Source organism: Plodia interpunctella, chromosome 2 (assembly GCF_027563975.2).
Source record: "Plodia interpunctella isolate USDA-ARS_2022_Savannah chromosome 2, ilPloInte3.2, whole genome shotgun sequence".
Lineage (NCBI taxonomy): Eukaryota > Metazoa > Arthropoda > Insecta > Lepidoptera > Pyralidae > Plodia > Plodia interpunctella.
This window is the reverse complement of record NC_071295.1, coordinates 3,010,243-3,023,855: the sequence shown is the minus strand read 5'-3', so window position 1 is coordinate 3,023,855 and position 13,613 is coordinate 3,010,243. Positions and strand designations below refer to the sequence as shown.

The 13,613-nt window shown below is 35.9% G+C and overlaps 3 protein-coding genes across 5 annotated transcripts in view; all 3 read right to left on the bottom strand.

Annotated features, from left to right (window-relative positions):
* The window catches only part of Arf6 (ADP ribosylation factor 6), a 39,988-nt gene that overhangs the window by 25,175 nt on the left and 1,200 nt on the right, over positions 1-13,613 (bottom strand). Inside the window, exons 1-2 of one of the 3 annotated variants that reach the window (XM_053766774.1) lie at positions 10,846-10,982; positions 1,233-1,339 (exon numbers count right to left, since the gene is read on the bottom strand). The gene's annotated coding sequence lies outside the window, so the exon portion shown is untranslated. Of the gene's footprint in view, positions 1-1,232; positions 1,340-3,991; positions 4,187-10,845; positions 10,983-13,613 lie in introns of those variants that run through there. The other 2 variants (XM_053766767.2, XM_053766761.1) reach the window with 2 other exon arrangements.
* Positions 410-7,671, bottom strand: LOC135309694 (uncharacterized). The gene is made up of 4 exons (XM_064436505.1): positions 5,722-7,671; positions 2,693-2,747; positions 1,233-1,339; positions 410-436 (listed from the first exon to the last, which is right to left on the bottom strand). Exons 1-4 carry the CDS (start codon positions 7,669-7,671, stop codon positions 410-412), a joined length of 2,139 nt encoding a protein of 712 aa, XP_064292575.1.
* LOC128682151 (uncharacterized) lies at positions 4,269-10,833 on the bottom strand. The gene is made up of 3 exons (XM_053766728.1): positions 9,756-10,833; positions 9,039-9,164; positions 4,269-8,400 (listed from the first exon to the last, which is right to left on the bottom strand). Exons 1-3 carry the CDS (start codon positions 10,009-10,011, stop codon positions 8,384-8,386), a joined length of 399 nt encoding a protein of 132 aa, XP_053622703.1. The 5' UTR covers positions 10,012-10,833; the 3' UTR covers positions 4,269-8,383.

Here is a 13,613-nt window from a genome sequence, read left to right as displayed (position 1 = left end):
CTGAATTGTTGATACGGGCCTTACATATAAAATCGATGTAACAGATGGAAACCTTGGCACGGAAACCGCTTCACATATGTGCATAGGCACTTCACTGATAAGCAACAATGATACGACAATCGAATATATGTCCTAAATGTTTAAATCAGAAATTGAACGTGCAGTGTGTAGTCGTTTTTACTCGATGAGTTTACTTTCAATGCGATTGGTCATTTAAGTCACGAGGATTCGGTATCGAAGTCACGAGTAAGAATGGGAATATATTGCATGCTTGAAGCATAGTTGATAGTACTGTATCAACAGAATGTCAAGTGTCCCCTAATCAAATCTTACAAGCAAAATTTCAAATACTTTCGCTTGTCCTACTCAGTTGAACTTTTCCGCGTCACCAAGTCTTCATGACAATGCATTATGCGTTGAATGCAACAAAATCTCCCTGACGACAATAAAAGCTTGCGTCAAAAACGTTTTTTGTGCATTTTTCACTGAATACATTGAATACATCGCTTATTGGCCTTAAATTCACATGGCTCAATTTACAGACAGACAGACTTATGGACAGGTGAAGAAATGCTTCTTTTTCACCTACGCAACTTCGCCACAGCATTATCTGAAAAGCATTATCTGCAAAGACATGGTTATGGGGATACATTATATATATATAATGATACTTGGATACATCCATCCAAGACCTGTATTTAAGCTGTTGACTGTACCTTTCATGTCTACATACATAGATTAAAACCAAGTCACGTGTATTACGATAATAATGAAATAATCTACTAACTAGACATATAGAACTACTGAATATAACAAAACATCACAATTTAAATATAGTTTGACATTGACGACGTATAAATAGTAAATATTTATTTACTTGTCATGGCTATGTACGCTTTTTATGCCATATATATCTTTGATATGTTTACAAACATGACACCGCCATCAAAACCAATTTAATCTTGGTGTAATATCTTAGAAAGTTTTTTCTGAGTGTATTATTTTCAATACAGTTTTAAGCACACATTAAATCGGTACAAAAATACATCCATCGCAACTGGTTACGAACAAGGACGATAAAGTTTTCGATCGCAACTTGTTGCGGACAATAGTTTCGATGGCGGCCCAAGGATTACTACTACCATTGCCTCATTTTTGCTGTTGGCAACACTAAACTTTTTTTTTACCGATTTATTGATTGAAAAAGTTACCGAGTTCAACGCGTTACTTACATCAACAAGACCTCGCCAGCACACCGGAACCATTCCACTCTGTTGGATTGTTTCCACAATCCTATCACAGTACTGTTGCTGCTTATCTAACGATACGCACACATAACCTGTAACAAAGAAACATTGATTGTTATTGAGTATTGTACTATCCGAGAACGGACATCGGTCTGTCAGACGGTAAAACGGTGGTGGTCGAGCGGTCAAGGCTAGGAAAGGTCTTAGATTCGAATCCTACTAGTGTCACATGAGCTTGTATACCAATCTGATTCATGCATTTTTCATAGACAACCGCTTGAACAAATTTTAATGAAATAGCAAAATATTTAAATTCAAATATTATTATTATCGTAATTAAATCTAATTAGGAATCCGAACAGCACGGCGACACTTAATAAAATCCAATAAAGACAGCGATGATTTGCTAATAAATTAATATTATTTGACATCCCCTTAAATTCCAAATCTCTGTTTAATCCCACTTGGAAACAATCACGAATCTCATTCATTTCACAAAGTACCCGCTTTGCCGTTATCCAAGCTAGAGGTAACCTTGACAAATTATATTTTTTTTGCTTCGATTAATAAGCCTATTGGGCAAGGATTCTTAGAATTCGATTCGAAAACATTACATTTTTTATAAATTGACCCTTGTCAATTTATAGGATAAGAGGCATTTTTATTACTTTATACGTTTCCCGGTAGTCCTTTTCATTTCGCATCAAAACAAATCTTGATATCTTATTTTCTTTGTATTTTAAAATGTCTTATGGTTTAATTGATATTGAGTGTCGGAATAGGGAAGGACGAAATAGGATAATAATGTCACTGCAAAAATATTGTTATTTATGATGTTTCAACGCACGTAATTTTCACTGACCGCTACACTGAGAATACTTCTATATTATGGTGGCTACTTAATTTTATCAAAACATCTAGGGAGACTATGATATTAGCATTTTTAAGCCACTGCTATTTAGAACTCAAATCTCAAAGTAACAAATTACGCAGCGGAATTTGATACGATTTTCAATGTGATTAATAATATTGAGAATGTGGACGAGCCTTAAGTAATTAGTCAATTAATTAAATACCTAAATCAGTGCAAGGTCGTCCCCAATACCCGTAGAACATGCCCGTTTGCCTATAAAACGCGTGTGCCACAAAAACCTACTTAAACCAATAAACAAAATAGATGTAATTGTATTACTAGGCTTAAAAGTTAGCGTTATTACTACTATTAGAAGAAAATAGGTATTCAGTAGACGAAAGGTGTGACAAGTAACATAGAATAAAAGACTAATAGATCCATCCACCATCCTATTAAATAGGTACCTACATAGGTTAAAAAGTTACATATTTCCGAGTACTAAACTTTTTACCAAATATTGTGCTTAATATCAGTAAAATCGCGATAATCTTTTCTCGATTTAGCAGATCAATGATTTGAATAAAATTCTCACAAGCCAGCTCCTTAAATCCAACATTGTATTGGATCAACATTGCTTTCATCTGATTCTGTAACCGTAGGAATGTAAAGTATTATATTGCTTTCTTGCACGTGTAACGTTGAATTACTTTAATATTCAATGCTTACACTAATATTTTATTTTATGATTAAACGAGCCGTGAGAGAGACTAGAAACAATCAAAGGTTTTCAACTTTTTTTTATACTTCTAACAAGCTCTAGACCGTGGCTCCACCCGCTTGAATATACCTATCACGGAATCTGTTTTTTCTTTTTCGAGATGAATTTTACCCTGTCCTTCTTCATACTCTGAGATACATTCTAGGTACCTATGCAAAATTTGCAAGAAGATTGGTTGAGTATAAACATACTAAGGATAGTAAAACTGGTTGAATGATTGAGATATCAACGTAGAAACGGTAAAACTATAATAAAAAAATTAAGTATACATTTTTACTATATAAAATAGCAGTTTTCCAACAGTCGGGAGCGGACAGAAAGTTAGCCAAGTCTAGAACAGGAAATTGCCAATCTGGGAGTTTCTCTGCCTAGGTACCTAAGTGCTAAGGAATATACTTAGTGCTACCTACCTACAGTACTAAGTTTTTGTTCTCACACTACCTATAAGTTGTTTCTTAACAATATTATTGATCTAGCTATCTAGCTTTGAATGCACCGACGTTGTCAGTATCGGAAAAAGGAGGTACGATTTTATAACTAACTAGACAGTAAGATGTGCGTATCGATTGCGAACAGATCGTTATCGATAAAGCGTTAGCGTAACGTAAATTTGAATCGCTTCTGAGCGTTTGACACTTGGCTAGTCCTGCTGAAACGATAGAAACAAAATACATTAGATTGAATTAAGTACGTTCGTTATTTTCGTAGTGTACCTATTTTGATAGCGATGTCACACGTTTAAACTTTTTCGAAGAGTTTTAATCACAATGTCGATTTATAATTAAAAACTCGTTGACACGAATATCACCGTGGGAATATCCTATTTACGACCCCATTCACACCGGTGCCTGTGTTGTGAACAGGTCGATTTGAGGTGTTCACGGCACGAGACCGAAATACGGCCATTATGGTATTTATGTCATGTGACCTGGGAGCATGAAAACGTGGCTTATATTTTTTTGTATTTCATTTCATTTACTTAATTGCCATTTGCCACATCGGAATCATACCGGAACGCAACTTATAGAAACCAACTATTCATGAATTCGAACACATTTTACTACTCACTACTTATGTAAGTAATTCATGAGTAAAACGAATCCTTAGACTTACCAAGAAATTAGAACGATAAATTATGGAAAATTAACCCTTTGGAGTTTCCAACATTGGGAGAACATTTTTAGATTTCAAAAAACGAAGATTTAGACGAACTCATTTCACCTCACATCAATATTGATAAGATAATGAAGCCTATTAAAGGGCCTCCACCTGCATTTGAAACTCAACACACGATACACCAAGAATTCCAACTGATACCCTGAATAAAAATGTAAACTGTGAATTATAGCGGACTGTAGATTTAGGCTGGTAAAAATAAAAATCCAGGAGCTACGGAGAAACGTGACCGTTTATTGGAGGGAGAACGAACAAGAGAGAAAAAATTCGATACAATGTTGCCGTAATCAAAAAATTAAATATAAAAAACAAACTTTTTAATGTTGGTGTTCCAACATATTGCCGGGGCAAACAAAAGATACAATGAGAATATTTTCAAACTATAAATATTACACTTTATAGAATGACATTAAACCTTAGTACATAGAATAAAATTTAACTTTCTGTAAGTAGTATGTACGCATACACTATGAATTGTAAATTTAACCAAATTATTGAGTACAGGTTTTAATCAGACACTTAACTGATATCTAAATAAATAGGAACGGTATTGACATAACATATTGAAAACATTAAATGTCTTAAAAAATATGCAAACATTTTTTTGTTGAGAAACTTACATTGTTATGTTTGCTATATAAAACACTATTACCTGTAGCTTATTCTACTAAAATAAGAAAAGAGTTATTTACTATTAATACTTATACAAAATTGTACATAAAGGCTGGTGCTGTGCCTAGCCCTACGATAGTAAACACATATCTTGGGATTGGTAAGGAACACCTCTAGGCACAGCTGCTACCATCATCACTATCAAGCGGTAGTACACATATTTTCACTACAGCTCTTCTATGTATGTGGCCGTTTGAAGTTTTTACTTCAACCACACGAACCCTACCATCATCACCAGGATAGGTATTAATTACTCTGGCTAAGGGCCAGTACATTGGTGATAAATTATCATCCTTAAGTATTACAAGCGAACCTATTTTTACATTTGGTTGAGAGGTCAGCCACTTTGGACGACATTGTAAAAAATTCAAATAATGCTTACTCCATCTTTTCCAGAATTCTAATTTCATCTCATTACATATTTTCCAAAATTGAGATCTAGTAATCATAGTAACATTTGCATCTGGGTATGTATTTAAAGCTGTACCTATCAAAAAATGCCCTGGAGTAATGCAGGAAAAGTCAGTTACATCATTAGATAGTGGCATTAGAGGCCTACTATTTAAGATAGCCTCAATTTGGCATAAAACTGTATACAATTCTTCATAGGTTAAAATTGACTTTAATAACACTCTTTTTAACAAATTCTTACAACTTTTCACACCGCTTTCGGCTAAACCGGCAAACGTTGGGGAATAACAAGGTAAGTAATGAAATTCAATTCTCTTTTGAGCTGCAAATTGAGAAATTAATCTTTGATGTTCTGTAGAATTATGTAATTTGTACATATCATCTAACTGCTTCCCTGCACACCTGAAGGTTGAAGCATTGTCGCTGTATATGGCAGTAGGCAGCCCTCTTCTGGCAATAAACCTGTTTAAACATGCAATGAAAGTCTCTGTTTTTAAGTCTGAAGCAAGCTCTAAGTGCATTGCTTTGGTTACAAAGCATACAAACACGCAAACATAACCCTTTGTGATTATTGGCTTTCTTACTCTAGCAATTTTCAATGATATTGCACCAGTATAATCCAAACCGACTTTTTGAAAGGCGCGACATGCTTTCACCCTATCAGGCGGCAAAGAGCCCATTAATTGCTTAGAAGCTTCTGCTTTTAATCTAAAACAAATGGTACACCTGTACAAAACTTTCTTAACTTCTCTAAGACCATGTATTATCCAGAATCTTTGCCTTAGTGATGACAGAGTCAACTTAGGGCCTGCATGGAGGTTCCTCAAGTGCTCGCTATGAATTATTAGGTTAGTGACGCGCGAATCTCGCGGCAAAATAATTGGATGCTTCTGCGAATATGGTATATCAGCATTATGCAAGCGCCCTCCAACCCGCAGCAAACCACTGTCATCAATAAAAGGACAAAGAGATTTTAAATTGCCTTTAACAATGGCCTTACCACACCTTAAAGCATGGATATCATCCTTCAGAAACTTTTGTTGTTCATACATTAAAATAATTAACAAAGAATTGTTAAGTTCCTGACTGGTTACATAATTAAGCTTATTTTTAATACCCTTGGACCTTGCATTTTGACAGAAGCGTAGGACATAAGCTATCACTCTTTGCATCTTATTAATATCCGAAAATTTATCTAGAAAATCCAGACATAATGTTTTAGAAACAATAGAAGTAGAAACACAAACCATAGCGCTCAAGCATGCGGAAGAGTCCTTGACCTCAGGTAATTCTTGTGGTATTGAAAAATTAAAATTTGGTTTATACTCACTTGAATGTAAAAATTTTGGTCCCCTCCACCAGAGGGGGTGATCAGCTAGCTCGTGAGGTGTCACACCTCTGCTAAGACAATCAGCTGGATTCTCCTGCGAGCTAACATATGACCAAGTGTGTGTTTGTGTAAGTTGCATAATAGCTTTAACACGATTTGCTACATACGCTTTTAATGTATTTATGTTAGTTTTAAGCCAAGCTAAAACAATTTGTGAATCTGAATAAAGGAACACATTTTGTATTTTTATTTTTACTGATATTGTTTCATGGATTCTGCTCACTAACTTAGCGAGCAGCAAGGCAGCGTTAAGCTCCAGTCTTGGTATAGATAAACTTTGTGAAGTAGGATTTATACGAGATTTCGAGCATAACAAGGAAATCTTAACATTAGCTGCCTCATCAACACATCTTAAATATACACAACAGCCATAAGCAGTGATGCTGGAAGCATCGGCAAACCCAATAATTTCGGCAAAGCTAATATTATGCAAACTTATGTAACGCTCTATGATTAATGGTTTCATAGAAATTAAGCTAGTGTAAAACTCATGCCATGCTTGTAGCAACTCCTTATCAGGTAACGAATCCCAGTCTAATTTAGCCTTCCACAGACGTTGCATAATCACTTTAGCACCTACCACAATGGGCCCAGCAAGGCCTAAGGGATCAAAAAACTGGCTAATAAAACTAAGAATCTCACGTTTAGACTGGGGCATATTACCCGTAGCTTTAGGACTTGACACTATAAAAGAATCTGACTGAGTATTGTAACACATGCCTAAAGTCTTTAATGAATGGTTGTTTGCTTGTAAATCTATCTCATCAAAATGTTGTCTATCTTGTGGGATGTCCTGTAATAATTCTTTTGAGTTAGACACCCACTTATGTAACTGAAAACTGCCTAGACTCAACAATTTACATAGTTGCTCTCGGGCCTCTATCAAGTTATCAGAGGAACAATTAGAAAATAGAATGTCATCGACATATGTGCAATTATTAATTATGAATGCAGCCAATGGGAAGTCATCCTTGTATAGCTCAGCTAACCATTTTAAACACCTAGTTGCTAAGTAAGATGAACTTTTCAACCCATATGTGACAGTGTTTAGTTGAATGCATTGAACACTATCATTGGGATTATCTCTCCATAGAATATTTTGCAAAGACCTGTATTTTGGATGTAACAATATGTTGCGAAACATGTTCTTTATGTCTGTTATGAAGAAATAAAAATCTATTCTGAATAGTAACAAAACATCAACAAGTTCCTTTTGTACTACAGGTCCATTAAGCAATAAATTGTTTAAAGAAGTCTTATTACTGGTTTTCATAGAACCATCCATAACAACTCGACATTTTGTCGTTTTCTTTTGTAAATTAATAACAGGATGGTGCGGTAAGAAGTACACTGGATCAGTTGTTAAATTGTATTGACTGATATCAATGACCGTACCATGACCTTGTTTTAAATATTCATTAATAAAATCTGAATATAGTTTATAAAGACTAGGGTCTTTACCAAGTCTAACTTCTAAATTATAAAATCTTTTCAAAGCCAAATGTAATGAATCTCCTAAAGATTGATTAATAGAATCTAAAGGCTGTTTTAAAGGCAAAACAACTTGCAATTTATTGTTTTGTCTGTCAAGCTGAATATTTTCTAAAAATATTTTTTCACACAATTCATGTTCAGAATGTGTTTCTGTAAATGTTTCAGGAACCTTTTCACATTGCCAAAATTCCGATAGTGTTTGATTTAAACTAGAAGTACATGCTTCACAAAATAAGGAATTAACCGCTTGTGTGTGTCTTAAATTAATATTGTCTAAGTGTATGCTACCTGCAACTACATGACCAAATTTTGTATTAAGTAATGGAGATGAAGCCGCATGCCCTGCATGGTTGTATTGTGACTCAGGCGGCAGCAACACCTGAAACACAATGTCAGCACCTAATAAAATATGTATATTGCTTGACTGATTAAAAGTCTTGTCGGCCAATACTATATTGGGAGGCAATACTAATTTATTAATATTGAAACTTTTCTGAGGCAATTTTGAAGTAATTTTGTCAAGCAAGTAACAAGGAACAAAAATCTTAAAATCCTGTGTCAGTGAGTGCAATTCCAAATTCACCCTTTGCTTTAATTCATTAAAAGTTTGACCTATACCAGTCATAGGAGTACTTGTAGTCTGAATCTGTAATTTTAATAAATCTGCTAGCTCTTTGGTCACAAAGGATACCTGTGAACCAGTATCGAGGAGAGCCTTGGCATAAACTTCAGTTCCGTTGCTCGCTAAAAGTTTTACCTGTGCTGTAGGCAACAGAATTTGTTTTGTAGCAGATCCAGCCACCAATGTGACTGGTGATGGTGATGGAGCCTCTTCCTTATGGAGAAGAGAGTTATGATCCTTCTTACAGACCTGACATTTAAACTTATATCTGCATGGCTTATTATGATTATTTAAACATATTTGGCATATATTATTAGCTGTAACAAACTTTATTCGCTCACTTATTGACATTAATTGAAATTGGGAACAAGAAAAGAGTTTGTGTTCAGACTTACAAAGTAAACAGCTCTTCTTTTCAGTGCTGGCAGGCTGTAACTTCTTCACAGTAGCTATGTGGACAGCTTTTGGAGCCGATGACACTTTATCTCGTTCCACATTCTCAAGCGCTAAAGCTCGCTTCTCTAGAAATTCAATGATACTTGTTACACTAGGTTGTTGTTGTCTACCAAGTTCAAATTCCCTATTGCAAATCATATCCAATTTTCTAGTCAAAATGCAAAGAATGATAGCATCCCACTGATCAACAGAGTGGCCTAAATTCTTTAAAGCAGCTAACTGTTGCTTAACAATTGACAAAAAACTTCTAATATTAGATGCTGTAGACTTAGTCATAGGGGTTATATCTAACAATATATTTATATGGTCATTTGTGATTTTATACTTATTATCGTACCTTTCTTTTAATATTTTACGAGCCTCATCATAGCTTTCAGAACATAAAGGAAGATTTTTAATAATCTCATGAGGTTCGTCCTTTAAATAACTTTGTAAATAAAATAACTTTTCGATGCTCTCTAAATTATTATTTTTATGAATTAATGCATCGAAAAGCCCAATGAAGGCTTGGTACTCCCTGTATTTACCTGTGAAGGTCGGGATTACCACGTTTGGCAACTTAATTTTATTTAGTTTTGGAGTTTGACACATTACTGGCTCCTTAACATGTTTTGTAGAAAGTCTTCCAATTTTAGTAAGTGCTTCTAAATACGTACTTTCAACTTCATCCTCAGGGTCATCGGGGTCCCTCGCAATAATCTCGAGGCATAAATCCTCCCACTTAGAAAATGAAGCTCGCAGGCGTTCCTCCCTGACGCGCAAGGCATGTTCATCCAATAATTCAGAAGTACTTGGATCAGTTAGGGCGTTATGCATTTTAGTGATCACACCCTTAACAGCCGCGCGTTTACGTCGAAGAGTAGCCAAGTCATAGGTCTCGGCAACCGCGGGCTCGAAGTTATCTTTTGGCATGGTTGTTTTTTAGTTGAGACGAGGTTGAGACGGTGAAAACACTTTTTTGCACGTAAGTAGTAAATTTGCACTGATCTAAATCACAAAAGCGGAACAAATTTTATTTATTTTCGAAATGTAAACACAATATCAAAGCTTTGACTTGCTGATGACACAAAATGGCGGGCGTTGTTCACTGTTGTCGTAGACTCGTCGTGTTTGGCACGGCGCATCGGACCAATGACACGCGTGCACGCCGGTACAACAGCGCCAATTGCTTGTCGTGTCGAAAGTTGGCAACTTGATCGCACCAATCAATGAGGCGAACGTGTCGTCGCACAGGATATGAATTGAACGTGGAATTGCCGCCAAATAAAATTGTGGCAAATACAAAGTAAAATTTGCAATGTAGGTATGGAAAAAACTTCCTGCTTGCCTGTTGTATGGCAACAAGCTTGCCTGTAAGCTGCCCTTGCTCGCTCCTTCCGCAAATTGATCAACAATATTGATTGTTGAACACTGCCGTCACTCCGGTGGCTGTGATGGCGTCTTCCCGCGCCGTCGTTCATAGGCACGCGACGTGGATTTGAAATTGTATACTGCACACCACTCCTACAATTAACTCGCGGATATTTACTGATCGAGAAAGGACCATGAATAAAAATGTAAACTGTGAATTATAGCGGACTGTAGATTTAGGCTGGTAAAAATAAAAATCCAGGAGCTACGGAGAAACGTGACCGTTTATTGGAGGGAGAACGAACAAGAGAGAAAAAATTCGATACAATGTTGCCGTAATCAAAAAATTAAATATAAAAAACAAACTTTTTAATGTTGGTGTTCCAACATACCCACTTCACTTACAAACTCATTAACAACACTTAGTCACCCACACAAACACGAAATATTCCGTGAAACCAGCACACCACATTTGGTCCCCCTGGCAATCACAGGTCCATGCTCCGTGGCCACAGTAATCTGTCTGCGCGAGAGCACGCAAAGCTTCCGTCCGTAACGCACGCCAATCGGCGTCCGAAAGACAAGTTATTCGCGAGAGCGGATTAAATCAACGCCAACGTACCTACTTCTAGTAGGCGGGACTGGTATTACAGAAATCTGATCAATATTGTGGTAAGAAAATTGATTCGACGAATTACTTAATTCATAATATTTTATGAAGCGTAGGAGTAGAAATACAAATAATTGAATGTTTCAACATCGTATTTTGCCTACGACTGATAATATAATCGCAGAGTGCTACAAAGCGTATCTCTTGACTCCTGATAGGTACGCCAACGAAGTCCGCTATTCGCGGTTCAGCTGGATCGCAATTGAACCTTGATTGTGCTGCTATTTTTTACCGTTTCGTTATCAATGTTTTGACAGAACCTTGCTCTTGAATAAAAATGTATGAAGATCAAAATAGAAGCTTAAATCGCAGTTGTCAAAACACCCAAAGAACATACGATTTCACATGAGGATGGACACAACGCATGCAGAGGAGTTAGTAACGGCTTTCCCGCTCGTCACTTGTAAATTATAACTCATTCCTAACCATGTTGCCATCCGTCTATTACAATCATGCCGTTGCGCATGACAAATGAGCCCGTGCGCTTACATATCGCAGCGCAACTATCAGGATTACGAATCCAATAGCTACTAAGAAGAGGCTTATTTTGATAAAACCCGCCAATCCTCAATGGGCCCACGTGGTGGGTCATAGCCCAACTCCTTTTATCCAGAAGCAAGGCCTGTGGTCCAGAAGTTCTCAAACAACCAACGACAAAGACAAAATATTTAACCAAGATTCCACAGTGACTTATTGATCTAGTCACGGTCTAGTCAAATTTGGCTTTTTTACGGTCATTTCACAGACGTTATCTAACTTAACAAGCAAAGCTGATTAAAAAACATAACTTACACGTTCACCGTTTCGTTATCACGTTATGGGCCTAAGTAATTACTTAATAAGTTTGGAGCCTGTCACGACACTTAATAACGCACTCCTAAGGGCTACTTAAATGTATATTGTATTTGATATACGACCTCCTAGGTTTAGAGAAAGGTCTTGGATAACTTAATATAAGAAAATTTTTAGTTATTAGGAACACATAGCACTTTGCCTTCGTTCGACTTCACTTATGCAGTTCTGAACCGTATTAGGAATGTAAAAATATTTTTATCAACATGGTTAATTATCAAAATTGCAAGAAATTTATTTAGTATCTCTCGTATTTCTGTAGATAGATAGGAAAGTCATATATTTTCATATGTTTGGGAGCTCGTAGTCTAAGGCTCGTAGCGATGATTAATTTTCAGAGGCAGTGATGTTTAGAAACTCATTACGGTGCACATAGTCTATCGACCAATTCAATCGACCATGGAACATATCCATAAATAGAGTCCGGCCTATACCTATAGCTACCTACTACCTATTTTGTTTATCACCATGCCGATACTAGCGACGCAACTCCCAGACTTTATGATCACTAATAAAATCATCCAGAATCGTTAAAATGTCGATAGTTAAGCGGAACCCGTTTTACAACCACTTTATTCGATTCGTGAGTCCCAGTTGAGGTTTTGCTAAACCGCCAACTCTGTACAGTTAAGTCCTCTATAAATAGCATCCTTTACGAGTTTAATTCATACCTACCCTACATATTATAAATGAACAACCAATGGTAACAAGCTTATCTAGACTAGGAAATGGAATAAATATACTATGGAAATAAATAAACTAGGTAGGTACATGATTGGGGAAAATCGAAGCTCATAATGGCAATATTGGAAATATTAAAACTTCATAATTAATTTTGTGCAACTACCAATTATAAGTATAATAATATAATAGTTAATAATAAATAACAACAGTCACAAGCGCACGCATAATGCTCACTAATGTCTGCATACCTGTAGTACGCCCACAAGATTTCTATACTGAATGGAGCTTGATATAACAAAGATAACCCAATTTTAACAGTTCACAAATAGGTAGGTGTATCTTATATAATTCTTATCCGGGGTTCTTGGTCTTTTCTTTACTTTCCTTACCTATTATAAAAGAAAGCCCTCATCCGCATCTGTCTGTCTATTTGTGATAAACACAAAAATGACTGCATGGATTTGCAAGCGGTTTTCACTAATAGATAGTGATTTCTGAGGGTTTAGGGGTATAATTTATTATGTTTTTACACAAGCGAACCCGGAACGGGCCGCTATTATATTATAAAATGAAGGCCCTATCATATCTGTCTGTATGAAGTGATAAACTTGAAATCTACCAGGCTGATTTTGGTATGGTTTTCACCAATATATAGTGTGATTTCTGAAGAAAGTTTAGGGAGTGAAGCTAGTATGGTCTGCTAGTGTGCAATAATAATACTTAGTAATTAGTTTATCGAAAACCTGGAACTTTCTTAGCAACCAATAAAGTCAACTAATCTTTGTAAGATAAAACAAAATGTGGAAATTTTAATTTGATAAACAATCTTAACTTAATGCAACAGTAGATATACCTTTTTTATTTTCAGCATAAAATGCATATTTTTATCTAGGTAGGCAAACATTCGTGGAGTAAGGCTAAAATATAGGTATATATTTAAATTGGGAAAGAACTTTAC